The 26,717-nt window shown below is 42.8% G+C and overlaps 1 protein-coding gene across 5 annotated transcripts in view; it reads left to right on the top strand.

The window, feature by feature from the left end:
* MAP3K20 (mitogen-activated protein kinase kinase kinase 20) overlaps positions 1-26,717 on the top strand; it is a 186,570-nt gene that overhangs the window by 152,598 nt on the left and 7,255 nt on the right. For all 5 annotated transcript variants that reach the window (XM_035007745.1, XM_035007744.1, XM_035007746.1 and 2 more), the window contains 5 exons: positions 1,155-1,217; positions 2,208-2,300; positions 18,759-18,875; positions 21,387-21,461; positions 24,093-24,243. In XM_035007745.1, the coding sequence (XP_034863636.1) occupies positions 1,155-1,217; positions 2,208-2,300; positions 18,759-18,875; positions 21,387-21,461; positions 24,093-24,243 (499 nt within the window). The remainder of the gene's footprint in view (positions 1-1,154; positions 1,218-2,207; positions 2,301-18,758; positions 18,876-21,386; positions 21,462-24,092; positions 24,244-26,717) is intronic.

Here is a 26,717-nt window from a genome sequence, read left to right as displayed (position 1 = left end):
GCGATATGAGGATAAATAATGCTTTGAGCTGGGCCTCTGGGGACAGGACACCAGGTGAATACCTCCAGACTAAAGGAGCCCTCCTGGTACCTGTCAGACATCACACACTCACACGCACACACCCCCACCCCCACCCCCACCCACCCCACCCCCACCCCCACACACCCACCCCCACCCGCCCCACCACACCCACCCACACCACACCCACCCACCACCCACACACACCCACCACACCCACCATCACCCTCCAGTGGTGAGAATGTGCCCTCCATTCTCTGCTCTTTCACTAAGGAAAGCACAGTCATTTCTGGGTACTTTCACAGAGAGACTCTCAGCCCTTACATGGTAGGTCACGAAAGTGAACAGTCCTTCTGCCTACCCTTTTGCCACGCGGTTGCCCCTTCCAGCCCGTCTCAGCATCCTTCTCCCTGTGCCCGGAAGCCTTCATGTGGAGGGACCATGTGGAAGGAATAGGGCTGAATATCCATAAGTGTTCATTACATTGTCAAGTGTCAACAGCTTTCATTTCACTTTGAAAAATGCATCTAATTTTTCTCACATTGGCACTTTTTTTTTACTCTCTACGTGATATGTTCAGTTCACAGAAAAGCTGGATTATACCTGATGAGTATTAAAAAAATCATAATTTAACTTGTCCTCCTTTCCTTTAAGAGTTCTTTGTACTCCATTGGGCGGGGGAGTGTTGGACACATACCCATAGAAGAGCCCTTACAATGCAGTAAACCCTTTAGCGACATTTCAGCCTTGATGAAAGTCTCTGGTGATATATTCATGTTCTTTGTTGTTTTTCCCACAGTTACTCAGGGCGACAACTGCATTCTGTATACTAGAACATGAACTTGTCACAAGTATACCCTACCAGGGTTTGAAGAGTGGTTTTATATATTATGTCATCTGAGATTTAACATCTTTAAAATATCTGCCTGTTCCATGAAATAATTACAAACTACCTATAACACTTTGAACAATCAGTTTTAGTCTCCATAGATGGTGGATAGTAACATCCCCAAGATATTTTATGGGCTACATAAATAAAGAATGCCTTTATACGTGCACAATAATTTTAATCCTCTCTGGGCACTATTGGATCATTAATAAAGTCATGTGTTTTGTTTTGTTTTGTTTTTTTACAGTCTGCCATTGAGAAATTAACCCATGATTACCTAAACTTGTTTCACTTCCCACCACTAATTAAGGTAAGAAAGGTTGGTTTTTTTCTTACCGAGAATGTGCTATTTCATTGATGTATGCACCTGCCACATCCACACCTAAATTTGCCAATGTCGGGACCTGTTGCTTGAAGTGAAATTTAATCTTTATCTAACAAAAGGCCCTTTGAGTGAAGCTTAGGATGTACATAAATTGAACATGCTTGATTCCTGCAAGTTGAAATATTAACAATATATTCGTGATAAGAACAACACATGTCACCTTAGTGGCTAGGGGATATAAGTACTAACACTGTAGCTTAGTACAGTGGCCTCCCACCTGTCTCTGGAGACCTTTGTCCCACACATAAGTCACTAAAGGAATTCACACCCTAGGGCTCTGGATTATCTATCACTAGCACTAGGGCGAGGAGGTGGGAGGTTTATTGTTTGAATGATATGTTAGTATATTTGACATATTATTTTGAATATAGTCCAAAGGTATATGGCATATTTTCTTATACAATTAGTAGATATTTGCAATTAATACACAGAACTCTTCTTGCTCTCTAACTATGGTTTTCCATCTCTAAGCTCCTGAAGGTTCATTCTGTTCCTCTTCTTGGCCCTTCATCCTCATCTGCTCTAGCAAGCACACAGCTCCTCTCTGGGAATAGCTTGCAAATATCTCGAGTGTTATGAAACTCTCAGAGTGAAGTCTCCTAGTGCATCTCTAGGTGTTAAGTGCATTTCTAGGGTAAAACTGCACAATGCAAGATGCATTGTGAAACGCTGTAAGACGGTGACATTCACTTTGTAGCTCGTGAGATAAATCATGTGGAAATGTTCTCAAAGGCTTAAGGTGTCATTTCTCTTGCTTTAAGTAATTGTAATTTGGAGCTTAATCCAAAATAACCAAACATGAATCAGTAGGTTAGAATGGAAACATTAGTGCTGAGAAATCTCTTTTACATGAGAAGTAAAAATAAAAACACAACGTACCATCAAGAATAAATGGTGCTTGGTTTTCCTTTTTAGGACTCAGTAGATGAACCTAAAGAAAATGAGGAAAAAATTGTGAACCTTGAACTTGTTTTTGGTTTTCACTTGAAATCAGGAACCGGCCCACAGGTAAATCACATTTTAAATCCTTTGGGTAAATTTCAATCTAATTTACTCTTTTTCTCTCTCAGAACTCTGTGGTTTCACACCTCCTTCCTGCCCCCATCCAGCCGATAACTGAATTCTGAGTAAATTTATGGGCTTTATAAAACAATTCGGCTGAAAAGCTGCCAGTCACGTATGTAATCCAGTCTTGGAATCTTACTCTTGTTTAGCTGAAGAGTCCCATGTGAGGCCACCCAAACCATCAAGGAAACTCACAACAAAGCTTGGGGTGGAGGTGGGGGTGGGTCGGGGCATATCTGAGTGATTGTTCATGCTCCTGGGCTTTGAGCATCCCATCTTCGTATTTTTGTTTTAGAATACTGAGAGTAAAACGACACCGAGAGTAGAACTATAGGCAATATGGAAACCCAAATTACCAGCTCGAAATAGGACAGCAGGGCATTTGACCAGCACTCATTCAGTCAGGCTTTCACTTTATGTTAATTTTAGAGTATGGCACAGTTATTTGACCCAGATGGCAGATGAACTGGAATCACAACAGGTCTGTGTTGCTTTGGATTCCTGTAAATAGGTAGTCATGACGATAACGCCTACTCATCAACCACTTACTGCGTTCCAGACCCAGGAGAACAGTACTGAGGTGTGGATGCTACTTCCCCACCATGTTACAAACGAGGGACCTCAGGCTCCGTAGGGTCCATGACTTACCCCAGGGTGACCAGGCTAGCAAGCAGCGGAATGAGGATTTGAACGCAGGCCTCGGGGACCCCAGAACCAAGCTCTTACCTTCTGCACCATCTGTACCTCTCTTCTGAGGCAGACAAGAGACCTGGTGCATACAACTCCTTACAACCCCTAGCCAGCCGCTCCGGTGGGGCTACTGTAGGCACAGCTGGCCCACGGGCCCGCCGCCCGTCACACCGCGCTTATCCCAGGCCGCTCCTGAGACCCGCGCTTGGGAATGACTGGGAATGGTTGGGAGGGGCTGAGTGTCGCCCAGGGCTTCCAAAGATACACTTTCTAGACACCTGACCGAGCGTCCTGCCTGCGTCCGCAGGTCTGCTGCTACTTCTGCTGAATGGAAACCCTTCGCCTCCCTAGTTCGCCCCATAGAAGCTAGTTGAGCGAAAGCTGCTGTGACTCCAGGTTTCTTGTATACGGACACTTTCCTGTCTTTCCTCGAGGGGGTCATTGTCTATTTGCTCCTGTTCTTAGAAGCAGCTACAGAAAGCAGGCCAGGAGAGGCAGATCCTCTCTCTCCAACAACAACCAGGCGCCCTTCTCACCCTGAGATTCTGTAGCTGTGGGCACTCCCAAGTCCATGTGATGGCAAACAAATTATATATTTTAACCTGCTTTCTTTGATATCCTCAACTCCAAGGCACTTAATACTCGCTGTTTAAACCATTTTATGGCTTATAGGTAGTAAAAGAAGAGGGAAGAATTCTCTTGAGAGAGACTTGTCAAAAGCAGTCTCAACCAAGAAAATCATTTTCAGTTAACAAGGAAATGACTTGTTAATGTGGAAAACTAAAAAATCCATCTTTTTGTAAAAACTTGGATGGTATAAATGATCTTTGAGACCAACAGTGGTCTGTTTTTGGCCACAGTTGTGTAGACTTCTTGAGCCAGAGGTTTTTACAAGGCCTAATGTCACTGCAATTTTTGTCAGTCTGCTGGTACTTGATCATGCCTACAGAGTAATAATTTCAACCATGCATTCAGCAGACATTTACTGAGGACCTGGCTCTATGCAAGATGGCCAGAATACAAAATCAAAAAGCATAGTCTCTGACTTGCAAGAAGAATTGGAAGAAACAGACAAGATCATGAATGGTTGTAGTACAGAATGGTGCATTTTTTTTTTTTATTTTTTTTTTTTTACAACATCAAGCACATCATTCAATGGAAGCACACTGGATGTGCATTGAAAGCAGATGCAGAGAGGGGTCAGAGAGGATCTTAAGGTCTTTTTGGTAGAAGTGAGGCTTCAACTAAAATTTTAAAACCATTCGGAATTATTCGGTAGGGAGAAGACGAGGAAGGCAAAAGGAATAGCATATGCAAAAGCTCAGAAACCCAAAGCCACGAACACACAGGGAGCTCTTCTTTGGGCTAGTTCCTATGGGACCTCACAACTCACCTTGAGCGGCACTGCCTCTGGGACTTGGCGTGAAGCCAGTGGACTAGTGCGGTGAGAGTTAAGGCCAGAACAGTGGCTGGCAACCAGTGAGAGAGCTATCTTCAGTGCTAAACCAAGGAGTTTAAAGAGTTTTAAGCAGGGAGTAGATGGGATCAGGTTTTAAGAGATAGCTCTCAGCAGCACAGGGGAGGATGAACTGGAAAGGACCAGGCTAACTAACATGAGAAAGATTGGGAGCGGGAAATGCAGACAACCTGGTTAAAGGGGCCGAGGAGAGGAGGTGATGGCAATGCCATGGAAGTGCCACGAGTCCAAGGACTCCGAGACAGAACTGATCAGCCTGGGTCACCCGCTGGAAATGGGGGTGGGGGGGTGGAAGGGAGGAGCCAGGATGGTACCGAGGTTTCCAGTGTGGGCAGCTGGACAGACGATATTATAATGTAATAGATCAAGAGTGAAATGTACAAAGTGGATGTGATGCCCTGGTGCTAAAAGTATAAAGAAGTGACTGGAATGGATGAGGTCAACCAGGAAAAGCTTTTTTGGAAGGGGTGAGTTTTGAAACGAGACTTGAAGAGGTTCATGGTCATTTGCAAATGATTTCCTGAATATAGTATTTAAAGCTGATGCTTAGAGAGTACTTCTTTCTAAAGAGCTCAGGTTATTTCATAAATGTCATCTCATTTATCCCCCTGGCATTTCTGTGAGATGCGGAAGGTACAGTGTTGCCATCATTGATGAGGAAACAGCAAGAGGAAATGTGTGAGCAGCCTTAGGTGAGGCGAGGACAGAGCTCAGACCAGAAATTACATCGTTATCATTACCTCCTTCTTAAACATGTGTTAGCTCTCATACCTGACCCAAGATATTTAAGCCATCTGTAAATTTTCATAAAATAATCCTAGAATAAATTACTGTCCAGTTCTAAACTACCTAGTCATGCTAGCCTATATGTGTACCCCAGCATCATGAAACATTTTCCCAAAAATGTGCTTTGAATTGAAATTCCAAGTCCCCACATGAAAACCTTTTTACCTTGACCTTTAAAGGTGGAACCCAAGAAAAAAAAAGACATCCTCAAAATCCCAACTAACTGAGGGGCGCCTGGGTGGCTCAGTCGTTAAGCGTCTGCCTTCGGCTCAGGTCATGATCCCAGGGTCCTGGGATCGAGGCCTGCGTTGGGCTCCCTGTTCGGCGGGAAGCCTGCTTCTCCTTCTCCCTCTCCCACTCCCCCTGCTTGTGTTCCCTCTCTCGCTGTGTCTCTCTCTGTCAAATAAATCAATAAAATCTTTTAAATAAATAAACAAACAAACAAATAAATAAATAAATAAAATCCCAACTAACTGAGTTCTCATAAACCCATCTTCACAGAAAAGGTGAAGCCTTTCCATGACTCAAATAGTTACAAGAGGACACTGGCGCTTTGCAAGCTCTCTCCAAACCTGGGCCTGCATAGCAGGGAGATCTGCTTGACCATTTCGCCTTTTCTTTTACAAATGAAAAATGCGTTCTAATTACAGCCACTGGGAATAATATAGGACAGTGACTTTATCATGAAAATGAGAGCTACATTTTCCCATTGCATCTGAGAAGGCCTACCAGCTCAACGACCACTTAAAATTGGTATGTTGTTTTAGTAACTGGCCTACTAGGAGGAGAGAAAGAAAATATGACCTTGGACACAAATATACAAATACATGTAGAGGAAAAAGCCTTTCGTTGTAAGACCTGTCAGCCTTTTGTTCTAAGAATTCAGATACAATTCTTTTTTTTTTTTAGCCTCATTTTACAACCAGATGGATTCTGGCACAAAAGTGAGGTTGATTTGCTCAACTGAGGACAGCCATTCACATCTGAGTGCCTGTATGCCAGCTAGAGTGGCTCAGTGCCACTTGGAGACGCCTTGCTGTGATCCGTCTTCCTGCCACACCCTCTGGAGAGCAGGACCTCAGCAGGCTAAAGCCCCATACATACTTGGAGAATTCTCACACAAATGAAGTAGGCTTTTTCTCTCTCCTTTGTAGGACAAACTAGCAGGGAAAATACGACTGGACCAAAGGTTTCATTGGCAATTTAAATTGACAATAAGTGAGAATGGTTTTACTCATGTATTTGACCTATTCTAAAGAATAAATTATTAATTTAAATAATGCTATATGTTGAGGCAACTTCAAGTTGTGCCAGTGGAATTGGCAGAAATGGGGTCTTTCTCAGCTCAAAATTTTCCCATGCTCAGGCTTAAAATGCTTGATGATGATTATTATTTCATACCTCTGCCAGATAGTGTGGTAAGTGCTTTACAAACATTTTTCTCGTTTAATTGTTACAAGTCACCGTCCCAGGGAGCGTCATCCCTGTATCACTGTCCAGGAGGAACTGAGGAAGGGAGAGGTAAAATTCCTTACCCAGAGGCCCCACCAATTTAGGGGCAGATCCAGTCTAAGGACTCAACCACTGTGTCATACTCCCCCAAAATGGGCATATTGGTAATAAAAAAGATAATTTGGGGGGATCACTTAATACTAAATTACCACTTTTTGTGTGTGTGTGTGGGAACTGCCTTGTGTTTTGTCATCTAAGGCCTTCTTCGACTTGGCACAGAAGGCAAAAGGCTTCCAGAATCTCAGCTCCATGCTCCGCCCCCTCCAGGGTGGCAACCACCCTTTTTTACTGACATATTCAGCTCCATAGAGTTTATTATTATATCTCGTATAAACTCGCCAGTCAAGAATATTGATTCTGGGGGCGCCTGGGTGGCTCAGTCGTTAAGCGCCTGCCTTCGGCTCAGGTCATGATCCCAGGGTCCTGGGATGGAGTCCCGCGTCGGGCTCCCTGCTCAGTGGGGAGCCTGCTTCTCCCTCGCTCTCTGCCTGCCACTCGCCCTGCTTGTGCTCTCTCTCTCTCTCTGACACATAAAATCTTAAAAAAAAAAAAAAAAAAAGAATATTGATTCTCAAATTGTCAAGGAATAAACTATCAAATCACCCAGCAGTTTTCTCACCAAGAAACTTTCTGAGACTGTCTTAAAAATTCAAAAACAGGGGGCTCCTGGGTGGCTCAGATGGTTAAGCATCTGCCTTCGGCTCAGGTCATGATCCCGGAGTCCCGGGATCGAGCCCCATGTCTGGCTCCTGACTCGGCGGGGAGCCTGCTTCTCCCTTGCCCTCTGCCTCTCCCCTGCTCATGCTCTCGCTCTATCTCTCTGTTTCAAATGAATAAATAAAATCTTAAAAAAAAAAAAAATTCAAAAACAGGGCTACGAAGGAACTATCTGGGGAGTCGTGCATTCCTTGTGCGTGCTGGACAGTCACCGACTTTGCCCCTCGAGTCCTACTTCCCTCCTTCTCCCCAGTGAGGCGCAAAACTAGTGGGTCTAAGTTGAAAGCCATGACAGTCGGTGGGGGGAGCCTGGGAAGCAACACCCCATCTCTCCCAGCATCCTGGCTCCAGCGGACCGCAAAAGAGAGACAGGTGTCTGGACTCTGGTAGTTCCTACGAGAGGACTACCACTTCGGATTTTCTTCTGAGCGGAATTCTGAAGGAGCAAGTGAATGGGGAAGTGAGAGGAACGTTTTGAAGGTGTTGAAGCCTTCAAATAGGCCCCCATCAGAGCGGAAGGCTTTTTCTGTCCGCCCTGGCCCTCTGGCTCCTGCCACACGCGTGACAGGCAGCACCTGGGCCCCTTCTCCCACACCTCACCAGGAGCAATTCAGTCAATAGTTGTGCTTCTCTGATTGTTTCACCTAGAGGTTAGAAGCCCTGCTTTTTACAAAGACTTCCCACCTACTATTGTGCTTTTAGGTCTTTATTAGTGGATCACTTATAAAATGTTGCATTTAATAAACTTAATTGAATCTCCAGGCCCTTTCTCAGAGTACTGTAAATATAAAAAACTGTCAAATAGGGCTTTTTTTCCCCCTATTGTGTAATTTTTATAAATGGATAGATAAACATGAATAAAATAACAGGGCCCAAAGAAAAGGATTTTGTAAGGAAGTAAAAAGCCAACACTTTTTGTAAATTTCAGAACAGCTACACACAGTACTTTACTTTGCTATATCTTGCATTTATTAAAAATGCAGTGGAAGGAAGTTTATTTCCCATGATCGACTATTTTTCAGGGGAAAAAATATATGTACACATACGTGTTGGTGTGCCTGAGTATATGAGCTTGCAGTAGAAGGGTTCTATAAGAAATACAGCTTTTAATTGACTGCAAAGGAGCAAATGCAGCTCAGAATATGACTGCGTGACTTGCTCCACATTTCTAATCGCAATGGGGCTATGCTTCCCCAAATGGGTCAAGCCGCTGCCTACGGAGCCAGAGCAGAACCGCTCAGTACATACTTGCTGATAGACTCGTAGTCACATGTAGAAATGGCACACCAGAAAATGTCTAACCATGGGAGAAAACAGCCCTGACTTGTAGAGTTTGCAGATCGCTATGGTACAAATATTTTTACCATGGCCAATTTCAGGTTACCAGTCTGATGCCACCGAACTTGAGGTTGGGAAGAGGGTTTTTTTTTTTTTTTTTTTAAGATTTTATTTATTTATTTGAGACAGAGAGAATGAGAGAGAGAGAGCATGAGAGGGGGGAGGGTCAGAGGGAGAAGCAGACTCCCTGCCGAGCAGGGAGCCCGATGCGGGACTCGATCCCGGGACTCCAGGATCATGACCTGAGCCGAAGGCAGTCGCTTAGCCAACTGAGCCACCCAGGCGCCCAGGTTGGGAAGAGGTTTGAGCAACCATCTCGTGAGGGCAGCTCCAGTACGCCGTGACTGGATCACTTGTGGTCTTCTTAATCAAGACCCTGAATTCCTTTTAAAAAATGAACAGCACGGAAGCATACATGATAAAACACAGGTTTGACTACGTGACACATTATTGTTGGTTTCCAGCTGTAATAATATGTGTAATTAGCTCACAGAGAGCTCCTAGTGAATCCTAGTTTCCTAGTGAATATATAGTTGGCTGAGGTTTTCGTGGGTTGCCATTGGTTCATATAGATAGACTGACCATATTGTATGAATCAAAAATTAGGATTTGAGTTTGTAAAGAGTGGAATAGCCTTATGGAGACAGAGAAACAAAATGTAAATTTGTGATTGTCTTTTTAAAATGTTCCGTCATAAGAGACGACATCTCTGCTTTTAGAAGCAGATTTTCCAAAGCCATTGAGGATCACTGCAGAGAGAAGACCTTGATAACTCACAGTAACTTGTGTTTTCTGAACCAAAAATTAGGTCTTGAGAATAATCAACTGTAACAGGGACTGATTATTTGAAATGAAATGAAAAGCACTGCATTGGAAAAGCAAAGATGTAGGACAACTGTATCAATCCTGGACACCAGGATTTGGGCTGAGAACAGCTCAACTGGTAAATAATGCCTACTAACTAGGCCAGTGTTGTGGGTTTTTGTTTTTTTTTTTCTTTTTTCAAAAGTCATAATTTTTGGCATCACCTCTGAAGTCATGGGAAGGGAGGAGAATTTAGCAGTCAGAAAAACTGTTTTTATATTTTGAGTGTCCTGGGGAAAAGTCAATTTGCAGCCCATTTGCCTGCATTTAAAAAAAGCTCATGCAGTAATTAGGTAAGCTAGAACACCTTCTATATTGGTTAAGAAACCCAGTCTTGAGAATAGATTCTTAATTATTCAAATATCAATAGCAAGACTTACTATTTTTTTCCCCAAGATGAATACCTAGTGCCTTCCAATTCTAAATAGAGTAAAAAAAAAACAAAAAACAAAACAAAAAAACCCTAAAACGAAAAGCCCTTTCTAAACATGTCAGCTAACATCTGAACCATTTCAGGTAGTCAAGTGTGCCATGCATCATATGAAAGTATGTCTCACTTGATTTCTTTCACTTTAACATCATCCCTAAAATCCCTTTTTCATATATAACTCCAATAACAAGCCCCCAAAAGGCAATGTAACAACCTTATCTCTACTGGTGTCTAGTTGGCACCAATCTGCCCTGACCTTAGACACAAGCCATTGTTAAGGGTATAACGCATTTACATATTTTGCAATAAAACATCAGTTATTTGCATTACTGTGTCAAGTTTTATTTGATTCTTTCACCTAAAAATGACTCATTTTCCTTTCTTGTATTTTAAAAACCAACTACTCTAAGCTTGTTTGAGAATAATCAAAAATTGCCCATTTAGCTAGAAGTCATTTTCTTTTCAAAAGGCAAATGTTATTTAATCTTTCAGCTGTTCATTGTGCCATCATAAATACTTTCTTTTCAGCACAGTTGTGGGGACTGAAATGAGCCCGCTAATTGCCTCCCATTCCGACTGACATGTGGTGGTTTAGTGGAAAGAGAACACAGCGGGGAGAAGGAAATAGAAGGCTGAGAAAATGAGAGCTAATTATTTCCACTGCCTCATGTCAGGCTCTGTGTCAGCCTTGTTTTTACAAACTGGAAGGTTGAGCACTAAATAAAACAAACCGGCGTCATGTTTTTATATACTGGCAGAGTGTCATGGAAGCAGCTGCACTTCTCAAAGACAATATAATGCCTGCGTTCGCATGGACACCATCTGACAGACACTGTGAGCCACGGCTAATGAGGACATCACAGTGGTGCCAAGTGAAAGGTGCTGAATTATGTATGATTCTTCATCAGTACAGCAATAGTCCTGTACATCATTATGAGACATTGTTTTGCTGAAGAGATTAAAACATTCTGAGTTCCAGACCCTGCAACCTATACGCGCTGAAAGAGGTTATTAATGGAATTTTTAGGGAGAGCTTCTTGTGGGTTTCTTTTTGGTTGAAAAACCGATCTCGTGGGACAAAGCCGTGGTGGGTCATGACACCGTATAGATAAAGAAGAGAAGCAAATGAACCGTACTTGCATTATCTTCTTTTTAAAGGCGGCATAATAAAATAGAGAGTAGTGGGGTTATCCATAATGATAAATAACCCAGGTGCTTTCACGGGATGTTCCACTCTCCTGCCTTTAAAACAGCAGGTTTCAGCAGCTGAGCTACATAATAGCAACGCATGTAAAGGAGCCTCCGGAGGCCTAAATCATCAACATCTTACTACTTTTAATACCGGCATGACCAACAGTTCTACCGCATTTTTATTTCATCTTACGTTACTTCTTACATTTTCCAACAGTCACCTGCTAGGAGACTGTCTCCCTTTCTCCCCCTCTTGAATCTTAAAAAGTTTATTCCGACCTCTATTTTACATTTTAAAATGTTTCCTCCGTACAGGCCTTTCTGAGGTGGAGGGGCCTCTCTGCTAGAATCCTGAGCAATGTCTGGTGATTTTGCTTTTTCTCCATCCGTGGTTGGGGGGCGGGGGGAGGTGGAGACGGAGGTGGGATTTTAAAACTCAGTGTCTTTACCATTAGACAAGGTATGCCCAGGACCTAAGTCCCAGCCCCGGCGCAGCTAAGTGACATTGCCGCAAATCTCTGCGTTTTTCTGAGCCTCAGTCTACTCATCTGTAAAATGGAGATAGGGCTATCTACAACAGAGTAAGGCTGGAAGGGATTAAGTAACATGGACAAATCTCAAAACCACCATGCCGAGTGAAAGAAGCCAAACAAATACAAGTGTTTCCTGTAAAGTTCCAATTTGGTCAGGTTCTAGAGCAGGCAAAATGAATCTGTGGTGACAGAAATGGGAAGAGTGGGCACCTCCACTTGTGCGGGGAGCATCCGCTGGGAAGGGACATGAGTAAACTTTCTAGGGTAGTGGGCATATCTAGTTTGGGTGGTTACGCTGGTGCATACAGTTGTCAGAATTCATTGACTGGTGTACGTAAAAATCTGTGCATTTTACTGTTTGCAAAGTATGCACCACCTCAATAAAAAAATCCATCAAAATTTTTTTTTGTCTGTAGTCTTCAGGTAGAAGTGATCTGTAGGAACCTGAAAGCCTAATGTGGGGTCTGTTTCTTTCTGAAATGTCCTGAAAAATCTTGGCCCAAAATTTTTTAAGATTTATCTATGGTGTTCACATTTCCAATAAAATTTTGGTAGGAAAACAGAAAGAGCAAGAGAGAGAGAGTGAGCCATCGATTGACTGTTGTCTCTGAACTGCCCAGAACTTGAAACAATATTTAAAGTTAATTTCTGTGCTATCTTCAATCCCTTTTTCTATTTGTAAAATTTACCTCTATATGGATCATTTCTTTGTACTCCCTCCCTTCTTTTTTTTTTGTGGGAGGGAGAAGGGATATCTGTGTTTGGCATCACTTGTACTAGCTTGGAACTCCAAAGAATTTTAAACAGCTTGCAAAGAATGTAATAGTGATTTCTCACAAAGTGATACTTAATCTAGCATTAACTGAGTGTTGTTTAGGATTTTGTCTTCACAGTGTTAAGAGTTTCTGTTTTACTTGGCCAGTAACCTTAATTCAGAAAAATTTTTAACATAATTGGCAATACAGAAGTGGTGCAAATGGAATGCTTTCTCCTCCTCCATTAACCACACTTGCTTCTAAAATTATCCAGGTATTTCAGCAGCTGCCCAGATAAATAATACATATCCTGGGCACCCAACAGCACTGTCATTCTTTTCATCAGTTTCAAATGCAAAAAACTCCCCTCTTCCCAACAAAATTCCATTCATTTCTCGTAGATTTGCATTGAGAGGCAGATAATCCAGTTAGTGGAAAGGTTTGGATGGCCATGTTTTGCTATTCAAAGCAAAGAACATCCCAGGGCCCAGCACTGCTCCTGGCCAGTGCCTTTTTCCTACTGATTAGTAGTAGCATTCCCTCGAAATGTGCATCAAGATAGAAATTTGAATAGTGAGAACGTTCTCTTGGGTGGGAATCTAGCTATGAAATAAAAATCCACCGTGGTCAGACCTGTCTGCACGATCCACTTGTGCAACTAGGTGGGAGCGGGTTGTTTCTGGTTTGGAGAGTGGAAGTCATGCCTAGACACACAGCCTAAGCCAGGGCTGGAGGAAAGTGCTGGTGATTCCAAATACTGACCCGATCAATCAAGGAAAGGAGCAGACAGTGGAATGGCAGCATCTGCATTTTTAACAAGGAAGGGTCTTTGTCAATAAGGGAGGGAAAGTAGGTTATGTTGGACTTACTAGAGACCCGGTATTTCAGTCTCTGCCATGGAGACTTACAAAGGAATTTACCAAGATAATCTGGACTGTTTGTTGCTTTCGGAAGACGGAACTCCTCTGTACTGTAATTCTTACTTTTGTTAACCCATAACAAGGAAGAGTTCAGGATTCAGAAAAGACTGAGGCTTTGGCAACCCGCTTGTTACAGCAGCCAAGAGACCACTGAGGATCAAGTCTGAACTCCACCCCTTGCTGTCTGTGTGATCTTGCTCAAATTACCTCATCTCTGTCTGCTTCGGTTTCCTCGGCAAGACGGGTCTCTCGGGCTGTCAATCACATCTCATAGCCATTGTCCTCCAGACATCCGCTGGCTCCCCCTGATAGGGCTGCATTAGGATCTGTGGACTCGGGAAAGGGCAGAACTGATGTTACATAATCCATCTGTGTCAGAATATACAAGTTTCTTCCCTCTTCTATTTATTTCATAAGACCAGTCCTTGTTATGTTGCTACTGGCCACACCCTCTTCTTTTTTGCAACACTGATAATTCCCTTGGCACCAGACTTATTCAGTACCCTCTGGGTCCCCAAACTCCTGCCCAAGTAATATGCTCTGACCCAGCCTGCCTGCTCTGGCCGGATCCCTTTTCTAAACAAGCTGTACTGTGCACTCAACTTCTGGCCCAGTCCCAATCTTAGATGGTTGCTGGACGGTGGGCCGGCTAGTCTGATAAACTCATTGGAGCTGTGCTGGGGACTAATATTGGTAACCATAATTATAATTGCTCCTTTCCAAGCTCCTCATTTGGCTCTGGCACTGTGCTGAGTACTTTATTTACATTATCTCATTTCATCTTCACACAACACAACAACCCACTTGTGTATAAAAAACACCGAGATTCAAACAGGTTGTATATTGGCTAAGGTTGGGGGGGGGGGGGGAGTGACAAAACTGGGATTCAAGCTCAGAGAGTTGGACTTTCAACTGTCCTCTTTCACGCCCTGCTACTCCCCCAGTAACGGCTTAATGTGTACTCCTTTTCTATATTATTTCTATCTTAACAATTATCATCAACACTTTAAACCAAATGAGAAAGGAACGGGGCCATCTGAGACTGCCAGGGGTGCAATGGTTTTGGAAAAGGAGTCCGTTGAGGCCCCCATGGGCTCTGAGAATACAGAGTTGTCTGCTTTTGATTTCTGCCTGTCAGGATTGAGAGTTGTTCTCAAGACATCCACAGTGACTCTTGAATGTTTCCGATTCAAAAATCAATACCCACATTTCTGTCACTCATATCAAGCCAAAATCAATAGTTCACCCTGGTAAAAGTGAATGGTTTTTAAATCTGGGCCCACATTCCCACTACCTGGTCCCTACCACTACCAAGAAACGGAAAAGGTAGCAATTTTGCATGTAAGATTCTATATTAGGCTCATAAATATGCGGAGTTGTTACTTCTAGTGATGTTATCGATGATTTAATTCACCTTCCTGTTACGAAAACCTTTTCAATGATCGATTGGTTGAGAACTCGTTACATGGCGTTCTGTCTCAGTTGGGTCCTGTGGAATTCAGTACCTTGTTTAAATCCTGGTAGTTGAGAGCAATGCTCATTGACAACTTAATGACTCAATGTGTAGCAAAAATGCCAGGAATACCTGAGGGTAATAAGAAATTGAGCAGAATTTAAAGAATTCCATGACTTTATTTATGGGTTACTTTTCTTAACTAGGCAACGATGAAATCATAGATGCCCTGAAAAAAACCTAGCAATTATGTCAGGGCACTGACAGATTAAGTTAATAATTTAGGTGAACACTGCATATTCTTTTCCTTTCCCACCCAGCTTTGTAATTTAATGAAATGGATAATGCCCCCCTTGTCTTACAATGCCTTTGAGTATCGTTTTATTGCTTCTGCACTATCTTTTATGGTTCAGGTAAAAGCCTTTCTTTCAGATAAGAGAAAACATTTCGAAAAGTAAAAGGTCTGTAACCCTATTACGGGGATCCTTGTTTTTCCAAGTTGCACTCTGGGGACCAGGCAAGCAGTTGCTGCAGGGGAGGACCTGTCACCACTTGCCTTTTTGGTTGTATTAGCAAAATCTTTTCTGGTCCTTCTCCCACTTGCCTGTTGTTGATACCTGGTCCCATTGTGGAGCTCTGAAAACCATCCAGGGAGTACATCCTGCCACCCCTCCCAACTGTCCTTCCCTCTTTTTTTTTTTTTTTTAAAGATTTTATTTTATTTATTTGACAGAGAGAGAGAGAGAGACAGCTAGAGAGGGAACACAAGCAGGGGGAGTGGGAGAGGGAGAAGCAGGCTTCCCGGCCGAACAGAGAGCCCCATGCGGGGCTCGATCCCAGGACCCCGGGACCATGACCTGAGCCGAAGGCAGACGCTTAACGAGTGGGAGCCACCCAGGCGCCCCTGTCCTTCCCTCTTGGTAGCTCCTCCAACTTTGGAGCCAGGCAGCCTTGCGCTATCATAATCCCACCTCCACCACTCACTGGCCAGGAAGCCCTGGGAAAGTTCCTTACTTATCTGAGCCTTCTTTTTCCTCACCTAAGGGGAAAATAAACCTAACCTGCAGGGTTATTGTGGATATCAAACAAAACAGCACCATCTAAGCACCCAGCAGCATGCCAGGAGCAGATGAAGCAGTCCACAAATGTGAGTTCCCACCTGTCAGCCCCTTCTCAACAGAGAGCCGCTCTGAGCCTGTGCACAGGAGGGTCTGATCACGGGCCTGAGGTCAAGGAGAGTTCTTGGGCTGTCGGGTAGGAGAGTGGAGCAGAGAGAATTGGGCATTTCCACACAACCTGAGGTCTTTCCCTTGTAATTTGACTCAATTCCAAAACTGGACAGGCGAAAGGAAAAGATTTAAGTAAAATTCATCTTTTCTAGGGCTTTTTTATTCTAGCCACTGCTTGAGGAGGCGCTTGCCATTTCAGAGAAGAGCAATCATGACTGCTGTCATTATCCTGCCCAGTTATCTCAGGGCCCACGTTGCCCGGGCAGCAGTGACTCCAAAACAAGGAAATACTGAGAGATTTGTCCATTCTGAGCGACTAATTTGACTTATGTTGGCCAAGAGCTCAGTTTTCACGTTACTGAATAGATCTTTTCCTTCACTAATTGGCTCTCCATCTTGTGAATGTGGTTGGGCAAAGAGGGTCACTCCCCTCAGGCATGGGCCCTGCTTGGTTCTGCAATTTGTCTAGAAGCTTTCCTAAAACACTGAGCTCCCCCAGCTTTCTGTTGAAGCCAACAGGTTTTCAACAGCCTCTTTGTTAGTGTTTTTCCATAATAATTTTGTCTGAGCCTGCTCAGGAGACATTCCAGGTCTACTCCTATGAGAGCATTTTCTAGTTTCAGCATGTAAGGTGCTCGGTACATTATCCTTAACCTCTCAGAATCCTTCATTCTTCAAATAACATGAGAGAAGGTGAATTTATGGTCCAGGGGTCCAGTTTGGTGCAAAGACATGGCTTATTTTTCCTTTTAATTGCACACACAGTGTTTGTCCCCCCACGTTCTTATTAAATTACTCAGCAAAGTTAAAAGATATTTATAGTGAACCCTCCTGTACACACCTCCTAGATTCAGCCATTAACATTTTATTCTACTTGCCTTATCACATATCTGTCCATCTATTACACTAGCCATATATAGCAATCTTTATTTTTTTGATGCATTTCAAAGTAACTTGCAGACATAAGTACGCTTCCTCCTAAATACGTCAGTATGCTGGAGTTCAGTAAGAAGTACACACATCTTAAGTATATATTCGCTGAGTCTTGACAAGTGCATATGCCTATGTAACCCAAACGCCTGTGAACAGAGTATTAGCATCCCCAGAAAGTCTTGTCATGCCCCTTCCCAGTCAATCCCCATCTGCAGAAGCAACCCCTTTTCTGAATGTTTTCCACCATAGATTGTTTTTATCTGTTCTAGAATGTCATATAAACGGAATCCTTAGTATGTTCTTTTTTTGTGTGAGACTTCTTTCACTCACTATAGTGTTTGAGATTTATCCATGTTGTTGCATGCATCAGTGATTTGTTCCTTTGTATTGCTGAGTAACATTCCATTCTACAAATATATCACAGTTTGTCCATTCTCCTAAGGATGAACACTTGGCCGGCGTCCAGGGTTTTGTTTTGTTTGGGGGGAAGGGGGGTTGGCTATTATGACAAAGCTGCTCAGAACAACACTGTGCAAGTCTTTTTTCATTCCTCTTGGGTAAATACCTAGGAGTTGAATTTCTGGGTCATCGAGTAGATGTTACGTTTATACATGCAGCTATATGCTTATAGTAAATTGCCAAAACTTCCCCAAAGTGACTGTACCATTTACACTTCCACTAGCAATCCAGTACCTCCAAATCCTGGCCAACATTTGATGTTATCAATCTTAGCCATTTGGTGGGCATACAGTGGTATCTCATTGTGGTGACATTTTATTTCACATTCCCCTAATGATGTAGAGCACTTTTTCACTACAGAGTGGTTTTACTGAAAATTTAATTAACATCATTTAAAAAATCTAGAGGTTTCACATAAAAATCCAGATAGCCAGCTTTTCAAGAAACCTCAAAGGACCTAGCAAGACTGACCTCCGATTCCCACATGGGGACAATCAACAGAAGTTGAGTGGTGGCTGTCCCTTTAGGGCAGATGCCCTTTAGACCCCCCATGTCCTAACCTTCCCAAAACTCCCCAACACATGGGCCAGTTATCAGTCACCATATATCACGTTTGCAGTTATCCTTCCTGTTAAGAGGAAAGTGAGGTATTTCTTGAGCCCATATTATCATCAATACTGGAAAAGTGGAAGTTAGATCAAGAGGGTCTTATATTTCAAAATGGGAAGTCTACATTTCTTTGTGTGAATGAAAAGATATTCTGACAATGTTTAATATGTAAATTAAATGGGTCTACTTTGAAAGATTATAATTTAGGGCTCTATAATGAAACTGCCTGGCTTTACTCATTTTTATTATCTGCCTGGCTCCTTTAGGATTTTGAGTTTGCAACTCCTATGACAGAACATTTACATTGATGAATTATGTCTCAAGACTGCACTAACTGGGGGTTATTTTGGTATATAAAGAGATTTAATTTCACGTCCTTTTTTAGAACAAAGAAAAAAATACTTCAATAATATTTCATTCAGAAAACTTCATGTGTTATAAAACATTGAGACTAAAACAAATTGTTTCACTTTCTGAAATTCTATAATTTTACTTTTAATTCCAGGATTGTAAGTGGAAAATGTATATGGAGATGGATGGGGATGAAATTGCAATAACCTACATCAAAGATGTGACATTCAACACTAACCTACCCGATGCAGAGATTTTAAAGATGACAAAGGTAGGGTTCTATTTACGGCTTAAAAGCTTTTTTGAATTCACAGATATCAAACAAAGACATTAAAATCCCCCAGCAGTGTGCTTTTGTGCTTGTCGATGTTCACATCAGCTCGGCCTCAAGCTGGCTGTTGAAAGGCACATTTTATTTAGCAGATTGAGATCATAATAGTTTTTTGTTAAAATTCCACTTATGCTGTGTGAACTAAAAAGTACCTCAAAAAAAGTGTCCTTTAATTTTTTTAAAAATTTCCTTCTTTATTTCTTTACACTTACTCCATCACTTACTAAAGGGAAGAAAGTGGCATCATGAAAATATTTATCTCAACTTTGAGGTCATTTGAAACTTTGAAAAACTTGGAAGGAGGAAGGCTTTCTTGGTTTTCTTCAATTTCTTGAAGGACTGAGGGGAGGTTACTCATGAGGCATTTGTTGACATCTTCTTGGCTTCCTTGAGTTCGCACCTCTGGCCAGAGAATACCTCACTACTTTAGAGTCAGTGGTAGAAGTACATCCATTAAAACACAGAAGACAGACTCAGAGAAATGCTTACCTTCTCCTCAAAATGGAAAAAAAATCAGTTCTGTCCCAATAATACTGAAAAAAAGATACATATGAGACTTCAATAGTAGAAGGTCAACAACTCAGGTAGATAACCATGATATCCATTGGACAGTCACTCGAAACATCACAGAAGCCATTCTTGAGTATACTATGAACGGTGTATTTGGTTTCAGTGAAGAAAATGGGCTTTGTAGCAAAGAAGAACCTGGGTACAAACACAAGTGGCGAAGTGAAGAGTCTTCAAAGCCACAGCATTAGACTTGCAAATGTGTTCCTTCCTAGGCATAAGATTGCTAAGCATCCAAGTCCTTTGAATTTGCAAGTGTATTCATCAAGTCGATTGATTTGATATTCATTGTTGGAATCTTCTGAGTAACTGGGAGTTATTTCAGTGGTGTTATTTATCTGTAAAGGTTATGCCTTGGTTTTAACTTCCCCTGATTTTGTTGGGACATACTCTGTTTTGATGTCTTGAAGACTGGACAGATGCCTGCTCGTTCCCCCCAACCTATGCCATTTAAAAGTAAGATCCCAGCCCTTGCCTGCTACCAGAAGGAAGCTGCTCACAGCAAAAATGACAGGGTAGAGTTGTAAACCCCAATACAGGTGTTTCTGGTATAATGCCACATATGCACTCCCAAAGAAGCACATCTTCGGCAACATCACACACCAACATTAACTGGGATTATAGGAGAAATAGGGTTTGGGCAGACTATTCAAAATCTGTAGAACTTTTTAACATTGACAGACTCATAACAGTCCTCATTTAAAAAAGAAGAGAAAAGGAAAAAAAAAAAAAGAGCCCAGTTAAATCTCTACCACGTGGTGTGCTTTGTACCCATCTCAAGCCCAGTCGGTCATTTGTAACCTTAAAGCTAGAATGAAGGGGTGGAGGGTGGTTAAGAGAGTGGAGATTCATTTATAATAAAGACCATTTTCATCAAAACTAAAATAGGATCCAAGGTGTCAGGGTGAAAAAGTTTCCTTCTACCCTTCTAAGTTCTTTGGCTGGTCTGCTAATTAAAAGGACCTAAGACAGATTAACAGGAGAAGAATTTAATTTTGTACATTCAGGAGCCCCAGAGAGAGGAGACTCCAGAGCAAGTCAGGCAGTTGAGCCTCATGTGCCATCCTGAGCTAAGGAATGAGCCAGGGGCCTGGGGCATCAAAGGGGAGGAAGGCAATTCACAGGAAGATAAGAAGAGCAGATGCTTGATAATTAGAAGCTTGCCCTGCCACGCAGACAGGTCTTTCAGATAAAAAGTTACCTCTCATAATAGCTCTCTTTCTGGGCCAGGTGCCCTATCTAAATTCTTTTAGGCAGTTACAGGAGAGGTAAAAGTTTTTCTTGAGTCTGCTGGGGTTTGATGGCCTTCAGCTAAAAATACAATACATATGCCAAAGTGACATGTTTTGGGGTGACGTATTCTCCCCTTGAAAGGCATAGGCTTCTTTATTAATCCTTTGTTTTAATACAGTGGGGAGATGTCGCCACGGTTTCATCTGCACGCACAGCCTGGTAGCTGGATAGCCGGATACAGGGAAAAAGCAGAGTAGTTGTTGAAGTCACTAACTCAGCTACTGCTTGCACTCAAAGGAAGGTACATCGGGGTCTGTATTAAGGCTTTGTCTTAAATATGAGAAAGCTTTCTACTGATACTTTAAAACGTTCGCATGAATGAGGACGTAATGACAGGACTGAGTGGTATATCAGAGGAGAGAAGATTATGGGACTAAGACTAGCTGTTTATAACTACAGAAAAAGATGTCTTCTGAAAATCAACACCCAAAACATTAGCATGTTGTGAGTAATCACATGTGAACCAACAACATGACTTCCGTGATAATCTTGAAACAATTGCCCTATTTGCCAATTGCATATGGCGTAGCTGGCCTCAAAGCTGCCCTGTCGCAGGGCAGGCTCTACACCATCCTAACTTTTGTTTTTCAGCCCCCATTTGTAATGGAGAAGTGGACTGTAGGAATAATGGAAAATCAGACTGTAGAATGCACTGTCACCTATGAGGTAAGCTTGGTGTTGGGGAGGGGTGGGGCGCCGGTGGCTTTACCGTCAGGTTCTCAGTGGGAATTTATTTGCTCCCTCATAGGGCTTAAAATTGGAAGAGAAACTATTTAACCCACATGAATATGGGAAGATGAACATAATTACGCTAACAAAATGTTGGTAAGGAAAGAGAACAGGATATTCTCACCTAGATAAACACTGAAGTAGTAATTCATCCATTCATCAGTTAATGATTGAACATCTTCCACATGTCACGTTACGTGTTAGGTACTGGGGGAGACCAAACCGTGACCAAACCGGAGTTTTGCCTTCTTGGTGCTTAGAGTTTAGGGGTGAGGGTAGATCAGGGATCCTTCACAAGCACAGCTTCTACTATCACCTGGCAGGCAGGGAGGGCTATTACCAAAAACAGATTCAATATATTTTATATAGAGAAAAATGGAAAAACTGACACTTTAAGAAAATATGCTATTAAAATTAAATTCATATATTTAGCAAATACCTACTGACAGTTACTGTTCTATGATTAGGATAGACTAAATCTATACTCTCTCTTGAGGTTTATATTCCAGCGGGAGGAGACTGATAATAAATAGGTAACAAATAAGTAGAGAGTGGTAAGTGGTAACCAGAAAATAGTGAGACTTGGGGCATGAGACTGGGTGGTTAGGGAAGACCTTTCCTCTGATAAGGAGGCAGCAAGAAAAGGCAGCAGAGGAAAGGCAAACCCAAGCTCCTGAGGCACAGAGGACAATGACAGGGGGTGGGCAGGCCGGATCACAGAGCTTCACAGGGTCACAGTGAGGAGTTTGGATTTACTAAAAATGCAATAGAAAGCCAATGGGGTGTTTTAAGCAGTCTACTGCTTAAAATAATGTAATTAGCAATATCTTCATGGCTGGTGGGACATACACTTTACAAGGTAGAGAAACCCTGCAGAAACAGGGTGGAGGGGAAGAAGCAGGGCATAGTCTTGTCACACATGGAATATTAGCATGCATCTGCCATCCAAAAGACATGCACTGCATTCATTCGTTCAGTTATTCATGCAGGAAACATTTAGTAAGGATTCACCATGACCTAGGCATTATAAGAGAAGTTTACACCTGTTTTCTCTCATTAACCCTGTATCAGTACTTAAAGATAGGGAGCATTAGCTTCATTTGGCTGCTAGAGAAAACCAGCTCAGAGAGATGGAAGGAAGTCCTGAGGTTTGGGGTAGTCAGTGACAGTCAGTGGAGTCACACCCAGATTCTCCGACTATAAATCCAGCTTCCGCTCTTCCTCAGCTGTCCTACTCGTTCCCTTCCCAGCAGTAAGATGAAGAAAATCAGTCTCAAATTGGACTCCGTGCACTGCTGCGTTGTTGACGGTCTCCTGAGTTGCCAGATTAGCTTTGATTCGGCGTTAGAAATCCAAAGCCTGGCCACTCCGCTTATCCAGGGTGACCTGATGCTGGAAGCCAATGAGTATTACAGCACTTACTTACCCTCAGCAGCCAGCGAGCACAGCTTATCAGGATGAGCTGCCTGAAAAACAGCAGTAATTGTGAAAGTGTTGCCTGTAGGACACAAAACCTAAATGAGAGCAGTTGATTGGAATCTAGACTATTCTGGAATCTGGTGACCAGTCCCCACTGTGCAGGACAAGCCTTCTTTTTAGTAATTGGACAGTTCTAACAGCCAGATTTCATCGCTGCCTGCCTTAGTTGTGGAGACACACCACACTAAATTCTTTTCTTCTCCTCTCTCTCGCTCTTTTTCTTCTTCTTCCTCCTCCTCCTTCTCATGGTCTGTGATGATGCGCTACTTGTGTTTGTCACGGTCACTTCATAACCATAATGAGGTGATGAAGGCTTTCAGGACGAGAAGGTGGTATGTCTTGGATCTGGTGTCCTCTCCTTTTTCTAGTCATTATTCTTTTTTTTTTTAATTAAAAAAAAATTTTTTTTAAAGATTTTATTTATTTATTTGACAGAGAGACACAGTGAGAGAGGGAACACAAGCAGGGGGAGTGGGAGAGGGAGGAGCAGGCCCCCCACTGAGCAGGGAGCCCGATGTGGGGCTCGATCCCAGGACCCTGGGATCATGACCCGAGCCGAAGGCAGACGCCTAACGACTGAGCCACCCAGGCGCCCCTCTAGTCATTATTCTTAACTCCCTATCCTGTCTCACTTTTGCACCTGTTACTGTGCACCCTCCATGGGGATAATTAGTCCACCACGCTGCCCACAGTCACCCAGTTACCCGGACGATCCAAGGTCCGGGCAAAATAGTGGTCAGATATTTATGTATTCAGATCTGTCTTCACGTACTTTAAACAGAAGAAATTGTCTTTCATTTCTCGGTAAACAAAAAGGTAAGTTGAGATTTGCCAAATAGAATACATTCTGAGGGAAGACAACTGTGTTTTGAACTATTATATAATCCACTAAGGAATAAAGTGGTTAAAACTTTCCTTTTAATCAAAGAACCATATTTAGGCAAACTGTACAAATATTTCACCTAATGCCTTATGATAATAGTATTCTAAGGAGTTAAACTGAAGTGACATGATAACCTGATTTTCTTTCCTTCCTATTTTATAAACATGAGCATTTGGTCATGAGTTACTTTTTTTTTTTTTTAACAGAGTGATGTTCGAGCTCCAAAGAGCACTAAGCACATCCACTCAATTCAGTGGAGTAGAATGAAACCTCAGGATGAAGTGAAAGCTGTCCAACTTGCCATTCAGACATTACTCCCTAACTCAGAGGGCAACTCTAGAAGCAGGTCTAACTCAAGTAAGTTAGATGTGTGCTAGACTCCAAAAACTTGAACATCAAATTCTCATACCCAGGATAAGTGCCACTTTGTGAACAGACATAGATTTCTTTTTTTTTTTTTTTTTAAAGATTTTATTTATTTATTTGAGAGAGAGAGCAGGAGAGGGGGGAGGGTCTTGAGGGAGAAGCAGACTCCCTGCCGAGCAGGGAGCCCGATGCGGGACTCGATCCCGGGACTCCAGGATCATGACCTGAGCCGAAGGCAGTCGCTTAACCAACTGAGCCACCCAGGCGCCCCCAGACATAGATTTCTAATATAAGACTTCCATCTTTTATTTTTAGAATATTGGTTTTATAGACAGACTATATGGACAGTAGTATTTATGGACTTATAAATGAGCATTTACAATAAATTTCAGTATTTGGATAACTATGATAAAAGATGAAAATTAATGATTATGTTATATTGGTAAATAAGAATATATATTTATACATATATATTCAGTTTCCCAAAATTGTAGATAGGAATATGAATCTTCTGGGTCCAGCAAACATTCCTATGAAGCCAAAGGTATCACTGGGGCAGTTTTTTGAGTCCTGAACACCACGGATACATCAAAGCAGAAGAATGATGGTTGAAGGGAGGGAGGGGAAGAGGAGAGGGGAGAAATAAAGGTAAGGAAGGACAGAGAAAGAGAAAACATGAAATGGGTATGATGGACAGTGGTGACAGTAATTACAGATGCTATACTGAAACAAATTAGCATTTACATAGGGGAAGGTCAGCTGACTTGCTGGGTTTTTTAAAAATATTTTATTTATTTATTTGAGAGAGAGAATGAGAGAGAGAGAGCACATGAGAAGGGGGGAGGGCCAGAGGGAGAAGCAGACTCCCCGCTGAGCAGGGAGTCCGATGTGGGACTCGATCCTGGGACTCCAGGATCATGACCTGAGCCGAAGGCAGACGCTTAACCAACTGAGCCACCCAGGCGACTGCTGACTTGCTGTTAAATTGGTCATTATTTGGTAGATTCAGGGAAGAGGTCCTGACCTTCACCTTCGCAGGTCCAGAAACTCAGGTACAACCCAGAGATAGGCTCTGCGGGACTACAAGCTAACAGACCTGTGAGAGTTGGATGCATAAACCCCCATGCAATTCACTTTTTACCAAGAGAAATACACCTGCCAAACGAACCAGAAGTACCTGTTTTCTGATCAGCGTGTTATTTTTCCCAGTAAGAAAATACACCTGAAAAGCCACACCAGGAGGTTCTTTGGTGGCCTGGAAACGAAATACCCCCATGGGTAGTGTCACTGAGTTATGAGAACCTAGCTAATGTGTCCTCTACTGTAGAACGGGCTTGTCAAGTGCACCAGGCCTTCTTCTATCCACCAGCCCGGGGGCCCAGAATCCTGGGCGCTACTCAAAACTCACCAACAAATTTTTGACAGCATGCTGGACCTGCCTGCCTTTTCAACACAGTTGATTGGGTTCTTTTCTTTCACAATTAATCATGAGAAGACATTCTGGCTACCATGACTGACTTGGAGTTTTTACCAAGCTTTCTCAGCCACAAAACACATTTTCACATAACCTCTTACGGCATGATGTTTCTATACTTGACTAACCCATATAATAGGTGTTGATTCTCAGTAGCATAGAGCACTACATTTCTAAGTTCTTTTATTTGCTAATTCAACCATCTTGTCTTGCATGCTTCTTATCATGCCTTTACAAGGACTTCTTATTATAATAACTTTCCCATCCCAGTGAATTAATTTTTATAGGGCACATTTTACTTCTGTAGGGCTTTCATAGCCACGATCCTATTTGATCCCTACAACTCTTGTGAAATCTGTGGGGGTCTTCTCTCTCCACTTCTGCAGTATTTTTCTCTTTTACTAAAAGCTGATTTTTTAAAAAAAAAGATTTTATTTATTTATTTGACAGAGAGAGACACAGCGAGAGAGGGAACACAAGCAGGGGGAGTGGGAGAGGGAGAAGCAGGCTTCCCGCCGAGCAGGGAGCCCGATGCGGGGCTCGATCCCAGGACCCTGGGACCATGACCTGAGCCAAAGGCAGACACTTAACAACTGAGCCACCCAGATGCCCCTAAAAGCTGGTTTTCTGTTTCCCAACCCACATGACGCAAAATAGGTGCCAGCTGCCTCCAAGTTCATGGAGTTCAAATGCAACCACTTTGAGAATCACCAAATACTTCATCGGTCCCAATTCCAGATTCCCTGGAGTAAGACTTATTTGTGCTGTTTTTGTCCAAGCATTCTCCTCTGGACCAGTTAAGTCTCTCCTCAGGAGGAGGTGGTGGTAGGTGGCAGTACCCAGCGGGGGAGGCAGGTGGTGAGGACATCCCCAGCGGGGGAGGCAGGTGGTGAGGACACTCCCAGCGGGGGAGGCAGGTGGTGAGGACACCCCCAGCGGGGGAGGCAGGTGGTGAGGACACCCCCAGCGGGGGAGGCAGGTGGTGAGGACA

Source organism: Mirounga leonina, unplaced genomic scaffold (assembly GCF_011800145.1).
Source record: "Mirounga leonina isolate KUSES-001 unplaced genomic scaffold, KU_Mleo_1.0 Mir_151, whole genome shotgun sequence".
Classification (NCBI taxonomy): Eukaryota; Metazoa; Chordata; class Mammalia; order Carnivora; family Phocidae; genus Mirounga; species Mirounga leonina.
The sequence above is the reverse complement of the archived record's forward strand: the minus strand, read 5'-3'. Positions and strand labels throughout refer to the sequence as shown.